Here is an 18,086-nt window from a genome sequence, read left to right on the forward strand (position 1 = left end):
CAATACACAATAATGTTATCACTGTTCTAAAGGTAGAGAGGCAGAAAGAAAACCTGGATCCTCTCTTGTCACAGCATCAAAATGTGAGTAATGATTAAAGTTTTCAGTAAGCTACTTCCTGAAAAATCCTCATTAAATTTGATCAAAGGATTAATTTTAGGGGTGTGCAAGTAGTAAATTTAAGAGTCAATGTACCTAAAACAATGTGAGAAACACTGTGACTTGACAACAATAGATAACAAAAATACGCTGTTTACTTGGCCACTAAAATCAAATTCACTACTCTAATATGCCCAAGCAATTCTTACCTCTTTCCTCAGATTTAACAATTTTATTTCAGTAAATATTAATGTCAGTTTACGTTTACATTGACTTAGTTTGCAATTAATTGTGCTGATATGGACAACTTGTTTGCAATTTCCTCCAACAGAATGAACACCAACTTAGTATCCATTAATAGTTTCCCTCAATTTCAAATTTAGATTTCAATCATATTTATTCATAAGTATTATTTGTTACTAGCTTATTTTGTATTTGTACTTGGCAGTGCAAAACATATCAAACTCTCTTTGTTGTTCTCTGTCTTAGTCTTGGTTAGTAACAAACTGTCTCATTCATCCTTACCTTGGTGTGTCAGTGTTTAGAAAGTCATAAAGTTGAAAAATCGGTGATATCCAAGACATTGAAGCGAAGCTGATGGATAATTTTACCATCCAAATATGTAGTTTGACACGCATATTTAGTTGAGCTGTTAGGTAATGTAGTAGCACAATATTTTAATACTTTTTATTGTTACAGATGTTTACGGCGAATTACAGTAATAATCATAAAAAGTCATGTATTAGTCAATATATCTTTATTTACATAGTCAGTTTTTATTGAAATAATTCTTTCCTTTACAGATGGGAAAAGATTCAGAAGCATTAAATCCACATCTTCTTCAGTTGACTAATGTAAGTTTAAATAGTAGGCTATGTTTCGTTACAGTGTTGAATAATTAGTAGTGTATGATAATGGATCGTCAAATTCTCTATCTAGTCAAGAAAATTAATTGTCTGGTTTAAGCCAAAAGCAGCCTTTTTTCTTAAATGTTTTTTTTTACCATAGTTGTGGTGTTAATCATCTGGACACCATATCCAGTACCGTTGCTGAAGAAGTGGTTGCTCAACAATTTCAAGAAACGAACATTATTTTTTTTTACAAAAAAAAGTGTCAAACAAAATATTTAATAATTCTCTTAGCCTTTAAAAAGAAGTAAAATTTGGTAGAGGGCTTGACATTGTTTTACAGAAATACTAGATTTTCATAAAAAATTTCAATTAATTTAATTCAAAGTTTTTTTCAGGTCTTTGGAGCTAACAACAATCAGATTCACAAGGTAAGTATTTTTTGTCTTTGGAAATTAAATTATACTTGTGGCTTGTAGGAACATAAGTCCCTAAATGGCTCAAATGTATAACAAATTATTGTAATATTTAAACAAACTCAGAATCAAATTATCTATGTGTCAGGATAGATATCCGAGTACAACATATCTTTTGTGTGAAACAGTTTGTTGTTTGTTGTTATTGTTTGATTTTGTTGCTGTTATTTTCAATAAATAATTTGAACCAATCCAGAGGTTTAACTCGGCTAGCAAACTGTTTGTGAATAAATATTGTTTGGTCTTTTGGTTAATGATGATAAAAAGGCTTCTCTGATTGAAATATCAGGAATCGTCTTCGTCACATATGAAAAGGCAAATAAAGGTGGGTTAAGATAAGCTTAGTTATCGGTCAAAACCGCTAAATTAGCACTCCGACGACTCCGACCCAGTTATTATTTCTAAGTTTATGCTCCTTTTGTAAAGGTTTAATAAAATTAGTGTATAGTAAAGGCATCCCATTGGATAAATTTATCGCTAGATTTGTTTCTGTTCAACATAAAAAAAAACTACTATTACCCTGGTGTAAGATTATGGGGTGGTATTCCTCCTAAAGATGCGATTGATTTGACATATTCTATCAAAAAAGGGCTAAATTAACGACTGATTCCTAACTATTTAGCGACTGGTTAGTGTTCCATTACCCAGTTATCGAAACCAATCACGAAATTACTTTTCATCAGCATCTTCGACATGCATATTTTTGGTTAGTTTTAAGAAACGGAAATTACTTCTAGGTTTTACTGATATGGATGATCCTTTTGCCACCGTGCATGCTAGGCTATATTTTTTTAACCTTTTTTGCTACCTGGTTAAAATATCCTCCAAACAATATTGTTTTTTTCACCCATTGGAACTTGTCATGGTACTTACTTAATTAACAAATATATTCCCTGTACAAACCTATTTCATCTTTATTCCCAGGTTGGTTTCTAAGAGTAACCATTGAGGTATTCCATTTCTTACAAAATAGTGGTGAAGCAAGTAGTAAAGGCTAGCATTGCAGAGTGTGGGACGCTTTAAGGGAATTTAGATTAATGTATCTAAAATACTAAAATGCTATTGGGAAGGAAGGAAACCAGGTCCACGACGTAGGAAGTGGTGAAGCAAGTAATAAAGGCTAGCAGTGCAGAGTGTGGGACGCTTTAAGTGAATTTAGATTAATGTATCTAAACTATTAAATAGCTATGGGAAGGAAGGGAAAAAGGTCCATGGCGTAGGAGGTGGTGAAGGAAATAGTTAAGGCTAGCAGTGTGGAGTGTGGGAACGCTTTGGGGCAGTTAGATTGACGTATCTAAAATACTAAAATCCTATGGGAAAGAAGGGAAACAGGTACATGACTTAGGAAGTGATGAAGGAAGTAAGACAGGCCAGCAGTGCGGTACCGTATGTGGGAACCGTCTGTGGCAGTTAGATTAACGTATCTGCAATCTTAAAATGCTCTAGGAAGGGAGGGAAACAGGTCCACGACGTAAATAGTGGTGAAGGAAGTAGTAAAGGCTAAAGGTGCTGAGTGTGGAAACTCTTTGTGGCAGTTAGATTAATGTATCCGTATCGGCAATCCTAAAATGCTATGGGAAGGGAGGGAAACAGGTCCACGACATAAGAAGTGGTGAAAGAAGTAGTATAGGTTAGCAGTGCAGAGTGTGGGAACATGTGTATTTTGTATTATTTATATCATCTATATTTTTTTTCATTTATTACTTTAAAAACCGTGAAACATGATTGCTCTGCTCAACTGGCTTTCACTGATCTGAAAGCAATCCTAGTTTCATGTTAAACTTTTTTTTTAAACAACAACAACCTTCAAATTTGAAGAAAAAACTTCATTATTTTTTCAGCCATTCTAAGTTAAATTTCTTTGATTTGAGCCATCTCCTATGATTCTACTACTTATCATATGCTTAACTAATTTATTTAAAAACAAGCAGAGTACCCGTCCTTCGTACGGGGTCGGCATATAAGTATAAAACGCTTATTGCAGTTATACTCCAGCTTTGCATTTGCAATGGGAGAGGACAAAGTTCGATAAAATTTGCTTATACGGTAAAATTTACGGTATACCACAGTATTACACATCTACCATAGCCATAATCTTCTACCACTTCATCTAAACAATAGAGAAAAATAACTTATTAAAAGTTTGCAAAACATCACAAATTATTCATGAAATTAAAAACAAACATAACTGTAAACAATCCTACTTTGACAGTTCTCACTGCGTATCCAAGTTTTTGTTGCTGCTTGGTTCAAATTAGCTGTTTTCATAAACGCAAAATAAAAAACAATAGTGCTGCACCCTGTTGGTAAATCTTATAATTTTTTAATGCTTTTGTATATCATAGAACCACCTTTTTTAGTTGAAACAGCTGACTAAATTCTTTAGTTCCCTTTAAATATACAACATAAGGTCATAAGGCTAACATAAGGTTCATAAGGCTCATAAGGTTAACATGGGGACTGCAGAGCCATTGGGGTGGAGCTCGAAAGGATTTTTGAGAAAAGAATATGCCTATATGTTAATCGGAAATGTGAGCTATCAACATGCCAAATTTCAGCCCAATCCGTCCAGTCGTTAATGCGTAATTGAACTTCAAACAAACAAACACACACACTTTCACATTATTTATAATATTAGTAAGATAAGATACACAAGTTTGCCAATTGCACAGTAAAATAATTGATTTCAACATTCTAAGACTTATCTAAAAAGTCTTAATTATTATAGGTAACGTTATCCCTGGTTTTATATAGTATACAGTAAACTCCAGAATTGACTGGCAAATAAATGATCCAAATGTAATATTGCTTACTGGTTTCATGGTAAATCACGATCAGCTGTGTTGAAGTAAACAAAAATCAGCAGTAATGGCTTCTAATGCTGTTCTTATGGAGAACATTTTACACTATATATCTAATTTTGTGTTAAAATTTAGGGAATTTCACTATTTTTCCCGCCGTCATGGGATTGAAACCTTTAATTTGAGCCCTCTACCGTCACTCTACGACATCCCAGTCGCCCACAATATTGACGCAAAGAATCTGCTTACGTAATCAATATATAGATGTGGTGCACCCACTAAAATTTAAAATTATTTTTATAGATGTTTTTACGAGTATTATTGTATGGGTTTTAACAGAGCTAATATGATTGTATATAATTGTATCAACTTAACCTTGGTTAAGACCTTGGCTAACCTTGATAAAATCACATTTAGCATAATGTTTTACAACAAAACAGTTACAGATAAAAAAAAAATATAAGAGTACAATTTTTATACAAACAGTTACTGTTTGAATGAAAACTGTACCCACGTTTGAGTAAGTGTAATGCATTATGGGAAAGCTAAGATGGTAGCAAAAATGTCAATTGTTAAAATAAACTTAAAAACTATCTTCCATAAAACAATGTTTGGAGCTTGCTAGTCTTGCTACTAACAAGTACCAGCCATTAACCAATGTTTTACACACAAAGAAGGGAAAAAGAAATTTCAAAAACTGTAATCTATCAGGAATTGTTTTTCCAAAAATTCCTGCACTACATTTAAGCCCCATGGGGTCTGAAATCCTAGGAATTTGGCTCCATGTAGGCCTGAATTTTTTATTAGAAAATGATTTCTTATTAAGTTTAATTTTCTGTTCTCAGGTTCCATTGGAGAAAGGGGAAATCAACCCTGTGTTCATCAACAGTCAAAAGGTACTTGTACCGCCCTCAATTGAGAATATTAAGATTTTTCAAAGAACTAAAATTATATTAGATTAGGTACCTTTGTTTTTGTTGCCAGTGTTTTGATTAGGAAAGATGTTTATGTCACCGTGTGTATTTCAACAGCTTGAGTGGCATCCTTAGGACCCTTCTTAAGTTTTCTTTTTTATCACTAACGTTATAGTCTATATTTAAACAAGCGTGGTCACTAGTATCGCGGTCAGGTGGATTGGACAACTAGACGGGACATGCGTTGAGTCACGACAGGAGGTCTTTCTTCCTCCCTTTCTTATCTTAGACCAAGGGTGTTGGCATTTCGACCGTTTGACGGTTGAGGGTGGTTTGGATTTCCTTTAAAGCATCCGCCCGACCATAAACCAGTTCTAATTTAATTCAAGACGTTTTGTTACAAGTGCAGTTGAAAAACAAAACCAAAATTTTATTGTGTCAGTTAGTTCAGTTTATAGATTGAAGATAACAATATTTTGTATTGTTGAATGGCAATTACATTGCTTATGACATAATGAAAACTGAAAACCTTTGCTATGAAACTGAAAAACTGATTAATCTTATTTATTTAGTAGATTACTTAAGTGAATTATTAGGGATATCAAGAGTACCAGTAACAGTTGTTTCAATTTCAAAATTAATATAATATATTAATTTCATATTCACAATTTTGCACCTATTCTTTTACACTATGTATATTATTTTATTCTTTAACATCTAAATAAAGGGGCTTAAATTAGTTTTGAAATAGCACGTTGGTACCCTCTGCGCAATAGGTTCTGTAATTCTAATTTAACATTTTTTACAGATTTTATAGTCAGTTTTATCTGCCTGCCACAAACCTTTTAGTCATACATGTTGACTCAGTGGCACTTACCACTAACATTATTTTCATTTGAAATTTAACTTTATTTTTTGCAGGGATACACTGAAGGAGAAAAAAAAGCTGTTTTATCAAGGTATAAAAATGTAAGTGTAATGCCATTAGTATGAGGTAACTGTACTGTCATAATAATTCAAATACCCCCGTCAAAGCAAACCTGCATACTAAGCGAATTCCCATTTGCCTGAATTGATTTCAAATTAAATCTATTTAAATAACTAGGTTCAACAATTACCTAGGTTTGCTGCTTCAGGGAGGCTAATAAAGTATGGTTTTTAGTAAAATTTTAGTAGCTTACTATAAAATAAATAAATTAGCCAAGTTTGATCAAGCAAACTACAACATTTTACAATATTTTCCATAAGAATATCATTTGAATTTAAAATTTGCATTTTTTTTTATTTTCTCCGTAACTAATAACCGTACAAAAACACTTTGGTATACTAAATTATTTGTTTTTTTAAGATTCTTAAATGGTCTAGAGATAAATTGGGAAATTTTGTAATTTGAGGGTAAAAAATGAGAAAACCCATTTTTTCCCCCCTGTAAAACCCTGTTCCCATGGTCTGATCATGCTGGTTCGCAAACTCATTTAACTTTAACCCACCTTACATCTTCAAACCAAATTTTATCAAAATTGGAGAAAAATTACTCAGGTTATCGTGGTCACGGATGTATGTATAAATAAATATATATACATACCGTATATAAAAATTTCAACGAATAGTGTTTTTAGCCTCTAGGGACATCAAAATGAAAAAGTATATCCCTCCCGGCTCCAGGTCTTACCATGCCACCTACGGTAATAGCTACTTACCTATAGGGAAATTCGCTAAAAGAGCTTATCTGCAGTGCTGGAATGGTAAGAGAATTTACTTAAGGGATTGTATTGATGAAAATTTGATTTTTTACTGGTTACTAAGTGAACTAGCGTCTCAGGGTCCTGGCCAGAAACCGATGAGAACCTCTTCTGCGAAGGAGTGGGGGATTGTGGGAGAGCCCCTCTTGTTGATTTAAGAAAAATTATAAAATCAACTTTATAATTTTCAATTATAAAACCCCCACCCCATAACCTAACCTAACCAACCAAACTTTCTGATAATAGAAAACATATATTACAGTAGATTCCCTCTTATCCGGACTCCTTGGGACCAAGGCCAGTCCGGATAAAGGTTTTACCGGTTTAACTGATGTCCCCAAAAACTTGTTAAAATGGACCGTTTAAATGCATGACTTAAATTGATGAGAGCATTGTATTTAGACACGTGATCACTGGTCTCAAATCTTTCCCATGAGAACAATCGTTTCAGTACCGCCCACTTCCTACCGATCGAGTCCGGTTAAACTTATGTGCTGATAACAATTGTCCGGTTAAAGAGATGTAATTTCCGCCGAGTATAATCCGGTTAAAAGGTGTCCGGATAAAAGGGAGTCTACTGTAGATAAAAATCGAATAAAGGTTTACTAATAAAAAAAAATATTGATCATAAAATAAAATTATAAATGCCTCAAATTCTAAAAAAAGATGTACAGTGTAGAAGTAGTAATCACATTGACAAAAAGGTTATGTCACCGGTGGGACTCGATCTGGCCCGAACCATGGTATCCACTGCGCCATGAACACCAATGGCTGAACTTCGTATCGTTGCGGTAATTGTGTTCCCTAAAGAGAAGAGAGTGACGTCACGCCCCCCACTCCTTTGAAGAAGAGGTTCTCATCGGTTTCTGACCAGGAACCTGAGACGCTATAACTAAAGTGATGGAATCAAAGTAGAATCATAGACTAAACATACTCTCGTAATAGATTTGTCAACCTTATGGATCAGCTGAAGATTATTTCAATGTTAGTTCCGTCCAGTGCCTCTAGAGGTGTGTTTTGGTTTACAATTTGTTTCTCGTTATTTCAAAACTAGTTCAACAAAATACAGTAGACTCCCTCTTATCCGGACTCCTCGGGACCGAGGCTAGTCCGAATAACGGGTTTTCCAGTTAAACCGACGTCCCAAAAAACTCGTTAAAACGGAATGGTTACTGTGATATTCTACTTAAATTTAGGAGAGCATTGTATTTAGACACGAGTTCACTGGTCTCAAATATTTCCCACGAGAACAGTCGTTTCAGTACTGCCCACTTCCTGCCGATCTAGTCCGGTTAAACCAATGTGCTGATAAACATTGTCTGGTTAAAGAGATGTCATTTCCGCCGAGTGTAGTCCGGTTAAACCGATGTCCGGTTAAAAGGTGTCCAGATAAGACTGTAATTATAAATTATAGCTTGTCCTCTGATGTTATTATCAAAAAGTAAAGCACAAAAATTAACCCAAACATTTGTTGACACTAGCGCTCAGTGACACCAACACAAACCAGTTTAAAAAAAAGAAGCTTCAGATTTTACAATGTGATGAGAGGTTTACAAGTGTTAGTCTGAGTGATGGGGTTACATTTTATAGACATTTCAAAAATTACTTTTACAATCACTTAGGTTGTGTTTATCTAAATTGTGTATTTCAGTTCTTATTATTTTTCAGCTCTTTGCCAGTGCAGCCAAGATCGCAAGAAGAAATAGAAAACAATATATACAAGTATGTAAAATAATGTGTCTGTTATAATAAGACACTTTAAAATGTGGTTACAAAAACTGAGATACTGTAGAACCAAATAAAAAATGGCCTAACTAAAATGTAACGTAAATCGCAATTTCATAAAATCATGTTTTGACATGTTTGCATTCTATTCTATTTCATAATATATTTCAAAATCGTTTTCAGACAAACTCACTCTGAACAACTACAGTTCCAAATTTTGGGTGTGATCTTAATAATTCGGTTAGTTTTAGAATGAATTCAATAACAGTATTTAGGTGAAACTTCCAAAGACGGCTTAATTTATCCAACCAAATGCCAAATGCAGCTATAGTGCAACTATTTAATCATATCAATCAATGAAATCCTCATTAAAAGTACACGCACGTAATAATGTTCAAAGCTGTACAATTTTCTAGTGGAGACTTGAGAGTTGTGACACAAGGAGAGTTACTCTAAATCAGTGTTTTCCTACCTTTTATACCACTTCACGAGAAAAAATATGTTGCGCATCACTGGGTGATAGTTATAGAGTTATCATGTTTATTATTTACAACTGTTTAACCAAACTTATCAATTTACTAGTCTTAAGTATAAAGTATGGACCTTTCCTGAAGAAAGTTTTCACAATTGATGAATGAATGTGAGGGAAGTAATGTGTGTAACTGTAAATTAAATTAAATAACTAGGCATCATCCAGGTCGGGAACTGGAGATTCTGTGTGAATCAAATTTTACTTGAGTTTTGATAACTGAGAAAAATACCGTAAATCAGTGTTGTATAAGGACTGGGAAACTTACATTTTTTAATCATCGTCACCAATGGCTTATAAACAAGGTTTCCACTCATTGACGGCGCTTCAATGACAGTTTTGTAAATTGTTAAGTAAATAATCACAACTGCAGTGGGTGATGATGGATGTTGCTGCGATCTCGGAAGATCTTTTCAATGTTGTTGTGTTCGTAACAGAGGTTTACGGATGCTATTAAACTTGCTTTTCCAAAGTGTCACTTTCGGTTTCTACTCACCGCTATGTTCTGGAATCGCTGGACCATACCGCCAATAGGCCATAGCCCATCTCTTGTTAGATAATAGATATACAGTGGAACCTCGATAGTTTGACACTTTGTGGACTTAAGGGATGTCGAACTATCGAAATGTCGAACTATAGGGAGTAAATGGAGTTTAATACACAGGAAAGTTAAAACACAAGTCTTATATAGAAATCACCCTAATTTATTAAATACAAAAAGCTTAACAATTTCACTGTTCATTAGTTAAGTGTCAAGTCAACAATAAGTTAAATGACAAATTAATGTTCAAGACAGCTCACATCACAATAGTAACCATAAATAAATATCACTTGACAAAATAGCTCAGCCCGTGTCGAACTACAAGGAGTGTCGAACTATTGAGTGTCGAACTATCAAAGGTTAACTGTACTAATAATTTTTTTTATAGAATAGGTCATCTATTATCTATTAAATAAAGAACCGTTGTCCGGATGTGAATAAAGGTTGTTTCTTCAAACTTTCACCGATATGTTTACATTAAAAGTTGTTTATATGCAATTAATCGGAAATAACTTTGATTTCTGATAACATTTTGTGAGAAAATAAAAAAACCACAGGAGATTAATAACCTTGTGACTTGATTAACGCTTTTTATTGGTTGGAAGTACTATAGTTCTTAACTAATTGTAAACGTTGGTTTTTGTTTTTGGTACTGCTACTTTTCCTTAGAACCGGTGGTTGCGAGAATCATTTTCATGACCAACACATCACTATTTTAAAACGTTTTTATTAGCTCGCTTTCTTGTCCGGTACAAATTTTGCAATCAATTTTATACTAACTTCCCGATGAGCTAGATACTTGAAACTTGAAACATAGCTCATAAACGGATGACAATACAATATTATATCATTTAATTTTTATATTTCCCTTGGGCTACGCCCCATGGGCTTATTTTTATTAATTTGCTTTCTTGTAAATTTTGATACTTCCCGATGAGCTAGAGACTTGAAACTTGAAACTTAAAATATAGCTCACAAAAGGATGACAATGCAATATTTTGTCATTTAATTTTTAGATTTCCCTTGGACTACGCCCCATGGGCTTGTTTTTATTAGCTCGCTTTCCTACAAATTTTGATATCAGTTTTAAACAAAGTTCCAAATGAGCTAGAGACTTGAAATTTGAAACATAGCTCACAAATGGATGACAATGCAAAATATATCATTTAATTTATATTTCCCTTGGGATACATCCCATGGGCTTCCAAATTGTCCATGTTTACATTTTGAAAGAATGTAAATATATCAATTAATTTAAGTCAGCTGTAAATACTTAAATTTGACAGTTCGAAGAGCAGAGGTTAAGAGGTACAGGTTATGCTCCCACTAGATTCTTTATACAAACAAACATTTCAAAATAAAGATAAACAATCTGATTGCAGATATAAAGGTGTTTGTTAATAATTTCAATTGTTATTTATTTAGTATTCTATATAGTAAACAATAAATTAAATAGATTGATATATTTATAGTTAGTAGGCAGGCTATACATTCAATCTTAATACATAATTATATGAAAAGAAACTCAAATAAACCTTAGAATTCCCACATGCCTCTGTCTCAATCTGATAAAGATGCTTGAAATAGATTTAACATCCACACACATTAAAAACTAAAAAGTACAAAATGAATATTTTTATAAATATAATATATTATATTTATATTATAATATTTATATATAATATAAATATAACTTTTATAAATAAAAAACAAAACTTGTTTAAAACTAAACGTTTTTAAACGCGCTAAAAAGTAGAAAATAATTTATGAATATTTGGAGAGTATAAATACTTGTAAGATTTAAAACGAAAAACATGGGGTGCATAATTGATAATAATACACGTTATTTCAATAGGAGAAGGTAATTGTAAATTATCTATCGCATGCACCCCACGTTTTTCGTTTTAAATCTTACAAGTATTTATACTCTCTAAATATTTATAAATTATTTTCTACTCTTTAGTGCGTTTAAAAACGTTTGGTTTTAAAAAAGTTTTTTATTTATAAATTATACAACTTGTTATCGTTGGTGTTGCACCTTATTACTTATAGTCATACTAAATTTAATTGATGTCTTATAAAAATGTTAACACATTTGAGTAAAAAATCTTTTAAGCAAACCACCATGAATTGTTTACACTTTACGTTGTTTACGTATCAATAGTTCGTGGCCTGTGAATTGTAAATTACCCACGAATACTAGAACAGACCGGTATGGATCATAATCATAAACAAATTATGTTACTGGCCCATAAGTGAACATTATTTAGCATTGATTGCTCAAATGAAAAACTCTAAACCATAAGTCGATGCTATTAGTAATAATAGCATCGGGCCAGTTACGTCATTTGTTCATGTTTATGACCCATACCGCTTTCTGTTCTAATTCGTGTAAATTACCAATTTAAATCGTCGTTAATACTTCATTTCATATAGTATGCCATATCATTTCAACACCATTTCGGGTTATCTTCGGATTAAGCAAAAATATAAATTGTTATTACAGACAGCATTATCACTGCACGTTAAGTACATACGATATGATAAAATCTGTCGACACTAACAAAGATTTTAAATACTAATTTTATACGTACTTTGCTTTGGTTAAAGCGTAGCAAATGCCCTAATTCAATTCTGTATATTTGTGTGTGTCTGTTCGTGACGCATTAATGTCCTTATTTCTCAGTGTTTCGTAGAAAAGACAAGAGCACCTTTGTTAATACAAATTTTAACCGGATTAAAGTGTGCGATGGTGAGGTTGTGGTAATATTATAACTTCCTTTAACCAGTGTGCAAAGTAGCTTTCAATTATAGGCCTGCTTTAGGGCTATGCCTCATATATCTATAAAGCTGCTTTTTTTTGCAAAGCATTTGTTTTGGCTTGAAACGGTCAGATATTGTATTTGCGAAGGTTTATATTTATTCCTATAATAGTTTTGCCAGCATAGGTATCTAGAAAAATGCACACTTAATACCAACTGGTGGGCAAACCAACTGCTGTTCTGAATATAAGAAGGTTTAAACTGACTACAAGATCCCCGTCCGTAGAACGGGCACACATAGCTAGTTATTACATAATCATACAAATATACAACCCACAAGGGTTCATGGGACAGAAGTCATATAACCAATGGAAAAGCTTTGTGATAATACCATGACCTCTTGGATTGGAGCCCACGTTTTTCTGTAGATGCATCTACCTAAAATGCAAACAAAAGTCATAGTCTTGAGTCTTGATACAGTTTTCTAATTAATTATTTTTTTATATATACATATTTTGTTTTCCTTGCAGAAGAGCTTGGATGGGGCCCCAGACAAAGATCGCATGTCCCTCATTGCTAGAGTGAAAAGAGACATCAAAGAGGTAAGAATACAACTTCAGCAAAGTGTTGGGTTGTTTGAAAATGTATAAACAGGTCAATTATTATCAGTTTATTGGATCCTTTTAAGTTACACATAGAAATGGGATGTAGATGGCCCTTTTAAAAAACACAGATAATAGTTAATTACGCAGAGCTGACCTTATGCACGTGCGTATACCCAGTTGGGTGACCTTGGGCTTGTTGCAAAATAATAAAAGTTGTTAAAATTAAAAGTCTGATAATTTTAGGAATTTTAGGAGTTTTTAGAAATTTTTTTATATTTACCGTCTTGTTAGTACAAGCGTAAATATATGTTTTAAGTGTTATAAGATGTTTCTTTTATTTATTTTCCATAGATTTAATAACACGTACAATGCTGCTCAAGAAGTTATTTATAAAAATGACATCCTATTATTAAAATGTGTAGTCCTGTAGAAATTTTGCTAATTACTTTTTGAACATGACCATCCCAACTCAAATTATTATCAACTTCTATCCCAAAAAATTTTGTGACATTTATACTATTTATTTCTATATTATTAATGGTTGGTTATACTTATGGTAGGTTTTTCTTTGTTCTGTGCTGTTGAAAAACCATTTTGTTAGTTTTCTCCTTGTTCAAAAATATTGTAAGGGATGATTTCACTGGGCTCCACACCACCAAAGACCGGCTCTGTTATCCTGTACATCTTTAATTTTGGTTAGGGATTCAAACTTTAGCCAATATCATAAAACATATAACACACATATTTAACAATAATTGTTTATCAATATAAATAAAATTAGAGTTTTGTCTGTACATTGCTCAGAATTATATATTTTTAGGTTATTTTTATGTCTTATACATTAAATAAGCAGAAACGAGTCTTATCTCAATTTCTGTCTGTCTGTCTGTCTATCTGTCTTTCCCTCTGTCTGTAACACTCAAGATGGCATTTTACGCTATCTTCTCCTGGAAAATGAGAGTACGGTACCTAGTAATCTTAATGTATTCACTGGATTGGCGAGATTGTCTTTAGCCATTAAAATATGGCCTCACTAAGTATTAAAATAAATTAATAAATTTAAATATAAATTTGTAAATAATATTACGAACGTTCAAAAATGTAGTTTTGTGCAATTTATGTCAAGTTTTCGTCCAATTTTTATTGCATAATCATCTATGAAATAACGAACAGCTGTTCGGATCAAGATTATTTTTCCTAGCTGTCACTGATATGTTTACAAATGTTGTTTACAAATACCGCAACCTTTTTCAATCACGTTTTGAATGCAAATCCCAACCAAGTGAGATTAAAAACGTTTTTCTTACATAACGGATTTAATTAATCGAAAGTGCAATAATATAGTGTAATAGTGTAACCGTAAATGAAATATGCAAACCAACTTCTGTTCTTAATAAGAAGGTTTCAACTGACTACAATAAGATCCCTGTGCGTAGAACGGGCACACAGCTAGTTGGTACTACAATACTGGCGCCAAAAATCAACAGTAGATTGGTTTACAAAATACATGTTTTTATTTAGTGAATTTTTTAAGGGTTTGTAATACAATATGGGAAAAAATTGTGTAACATTGTAATAGAATATCAGTGTAACTATCAATTAATTAATATTTATCTATTTTGTTTATTTACAGACAGAAAAAAATAATCTCAGAGACATTGCTAGAAATAAGGTATGTAAATATTTTTTTTTTAATTGTGCTTTGCAAAAAATCTTTAAATTCACTTATGGAATTATCATAATTTTTACAAACATACTACATAGCATTCAAATATTTATGAACTAATCTTCAAGACTAAAATTTATTTATAGGCATTTTAACTGTATAGTAATATCTTGGAATGCACTATTTGACAGCAAACAGAATCAGCATATTGTGAAAAATTTATGTTAAGATTCATGAATTATGATTCACTGACCTGTTTCATAATAAATCATTTTAGTATAAACAAATTTTTGTATATTTTCTATCTAAAGATCACATATATGACATATTTTTAAAGATTATGGCTTTATCTATTGGATGGAGAATCGCCTGAAGAGTTTAAAAAATGACTCTACTATTTACATTATAAATAATATAGTTCTAGGTTTGAGTTTCGCTGTTTGTTAAGCTTTGTTTCCAGAAGAAATTTCATGAAGTTAAAGAAGACTTCATATTTTCCATTCCACCCAGGTCAGTGAGTCATAGTTTTACATTTAGACTTTTTCTTAATCTTAGGTTATACTGTTAATGTGTAATTAATATGCGTACAAAATAAAATTTTTGCTAAAATTTAATTTTAACCAGAGTTTTTATTGTTGTTGAAATTTTATATGGATGCTTGTAAAGTTACTTGACATGAAATGGTTTTGATTTTTCCATATGCATTTCCTTCTTAATAATTGAATATTTAATTTTAGTTTTTTGTGAAGTCTTAATGATATTTGTCTATGCCCTATCATTATTTATCAGTATAAATTGCTCAATCTTTGTAAACAAATTTATAAATGTACTATTTATAATTGTAAAACCCTGCTAAGGTAGGAATTGAGTCCAAGGGCATTCCTTACCAAAAATCTTAAGCAACAGGAAAGTAATTTAGTTTTGAGTTTGTTTCATGACAGACATTGTGTTACAGCCCCAATTATACTTCTTGATAGTCACTGTTTAAAATAGCACCAAAACAATAAGTTGTTCAAGTAAGTATACAAATTTGAGTAAAAAAAACAAGCTACTAGTTTGTAGTCCCAATTAATTAGTTTTTGGAATGTTTGGTTCATCTTTATACATTGTAAGTAACTTTTTTATATAGTATGATATATTTATATTCCATAATAAGAAGAATGTTTCAATTGAAATTTATTTTAACATTGTTACAGATTCCTACAAAATAATCATCTAACTGTGCCAATGAAGATAATGTGATATTATTATAAGAAAAAGTGCATAATTCTGTACTTAGTGATAGTAAATAAGAGTTTAGATTATATTTGAACTTAAATAGATGCTTTTGTTGTTTTATTCGGAATCAATTGATAGAAAATATATTTTCTTAACTCTTACATACACACTAAACAAGATTGTTCTTTATAGTCATATTATTAAAATAAATAAGTTGTTATTAAGAATTGTTAATTTCATTACCTTATCTGTGTAGTTAACTTTTCAAATTGGAAATATATTTTATTATTCATATATCAATGCGAAAAATTGAAAATGGTTTTGAAATTATTATTTAGTTAATAATCTTATCTTAACATTAGTAATGTTCATTGTATTTATTCTTAAGTTTGTCCCAATAAAAGTCATGAAATATCACCAAATCATGAATTTCCCCCGTACGGTTCTCACAAATTTGATAGTTTTTTAGGCATTCTAAATACAAACAAAATGACACCACCCACGTTTCTGTAAAAAATGACAGTTTGGAATTTATTGTACTTTGAATAAGAAAACAATCGCAAAAGAGCTGAATGAAGTTTTAATTATTAATGTAACAATTGGTACGGATATATAAAGGAAATGTAATAAGAAAATGTTAGTTTATGTCCTGAATTTGTAGTCTTTGTGGTTTCATGGCTGAGGGTATGAAAATATGAGAGCCAGTTTCTGATACTTATTTTCCGTATACAAACATATGTGATGCCAAACCTTTTCTCTGCACGGTCTTTTAGAGAACTGGAACATAGTTCAGTTTACGGAGAACAAAATATCTCACAAATTTTGCAGTCCCGACAAGAGGTACCATTCTTATGCTATGGAGAAATAACATAGGACCGACAAGAGGTCCCTTTTCTGAAATGTGATTTATACAACATGCTTCAATAATTCATTCTGGTATTTTTTTTTTCGTGATGGCATTATCAATGTTAATCTTGGTTTGTTTTCTACTCATCACATAAATAAAATTATACACAATTTACTAAAAAATGTGGAGGTATATTTCGATTTTACATCAAAACTCATCTTCAGCCTCTGGTAACAACATAAGTAAATAAACTATGATTTATAACGTTTGTTTATATTATAAATTAACATATGTTTGAATTGTTTTAAAATTAAGTTAGTAGGAAAAAATGTTGTTATATATGTATATATTATGTAGATGTCACAGTTAATTTGTTATTGTTTTCCAATTTTAATTTTGTTCTCAACCTCTTCTCGAATCAAAAGGTATAAACATGGGGCTGATTGTAGCACTAGGTTGGGGTATTCTTCTTTTATCAACCGCCATGCAAGCAGCTTCTTTAAGATTTCTTAAAGAACATGTCTTCTCTGAAGAACATAGAATACATTGGACTGAATCGACTATGATCTACCAGGAAGCAGACTGGAAACTAAGAAATCTTAAAGAAGCTGCTTGCATGCGGTTGATAAAAGAAGAATATCCCAACCTAGTGCTACAATCAGCCCCATGTTTGTACCTTTGATTCGAGAAGAGGTTGAGAACAAAATTAAAATTGGAAAAACAATAATAAATTAACTGTGACATCTACATAATATATACATATATAACAACATTTTTCCTACTAACTTAATTTTAAAATAATTCAAACATATGTTAATTTAAAAACAAACATTATAAATCATAGTTTATTTACTTGATATGTTGTTACCAAAGGCTGAAGATGAGTTTTGATGTAAACTCGAAATAAACCTCCACATATTTTAGTAAATTGTGTATAATTTTATTTATGTGATGAGTAGCCAACAAACCAAGATTAACATGCTTCGATAAAAGAATTATTTAAATTAAAGCTACCGTGAGTTAAGACAAAAATTGGCATTGCCTCCAAAGAGGACATTACAAGCTTTCTTTTGATACCAAAATCGTTTCTTAAATAAATCGTAGATGTATGGGACTTGCACCAAGTGATTTGGAATTTAATAAAGAATTCATATATATATATATATATATATATATATATATATAAAACTCATACCCGACAAGAGGTCTCTTTCCAATCCACATCACATATTATGAAATAAAGTTAAATACAATAATTATGAAACAACAGCTGGTCCCACATGTAATAAGCCATGTATAAAGACAGCTACTAT

At 31.8% G+C, this 18,086-nt stretch overlaps 1 protein-coding gene and 1 long non-coding RNA gene across 2 annotated transcripts; both read left to right on the forward strand.

Annotated features, from left to right (window-relative positions):
• Nucleotides 1-32: 32 nt before the first annotated feature.
• LOC129001425 (uncharacterized) lies at nt 33-1,380 on the forward strand. The gene is made up of 3 exons (XR_008491455.1): nt 33-83; nt 903-953; nt 1,346-1,380. It is a non-coding gene; the product is annotated as an uncharacterized LOC129001425 (long non-coding RNA).
• Nucleotides 1,381-2,774: 1,394 nt separating this feature from the next.
• Nucleotides 2,775-15,682, forward strand: LOC129000426 (uncharacterized). The gene is made up of 8 exons (XM_054427389.1): nt 2,775-2,804; nt 5,070-5,120; nt 6,060-6,107; nt 8,549-8,602; nt 12,968-13,039; nt 14,676-14,714; nt 15,169-15,218; nt 15,664-15,682. The coding sequence occupies exons 1-8, from the start codon at nt 2,775-2,777 to the stop codon at nt 15,680-15,682; spliced, it is 363 nt and encodes a 120-aa protein (XP_054283364.1).
• Nucleotides 15,683-18,086: the final 2,404 nt, after the last annotated feature.

The sequence above is a fragment of the Macrosteles quadrilineatus genome, unplaced genomic scaffold, assembly GCF_028750875.1.
Source record: "Macrosteles quadrilineatus isolate MER2022 unplaced genomic scaffold, UCM_ALF_1.0 Scaffold_8__2_contigs__length_117827958, whole genome shotgun sequence".
Taxonomy (NCBI): domain Eukaryota; kingdom Metazoa; phylum Arthropoda; class Insecta; order Hemiptera; family Cicadellidae; genus Macrosteles; species Macrosteles quadrilineatus.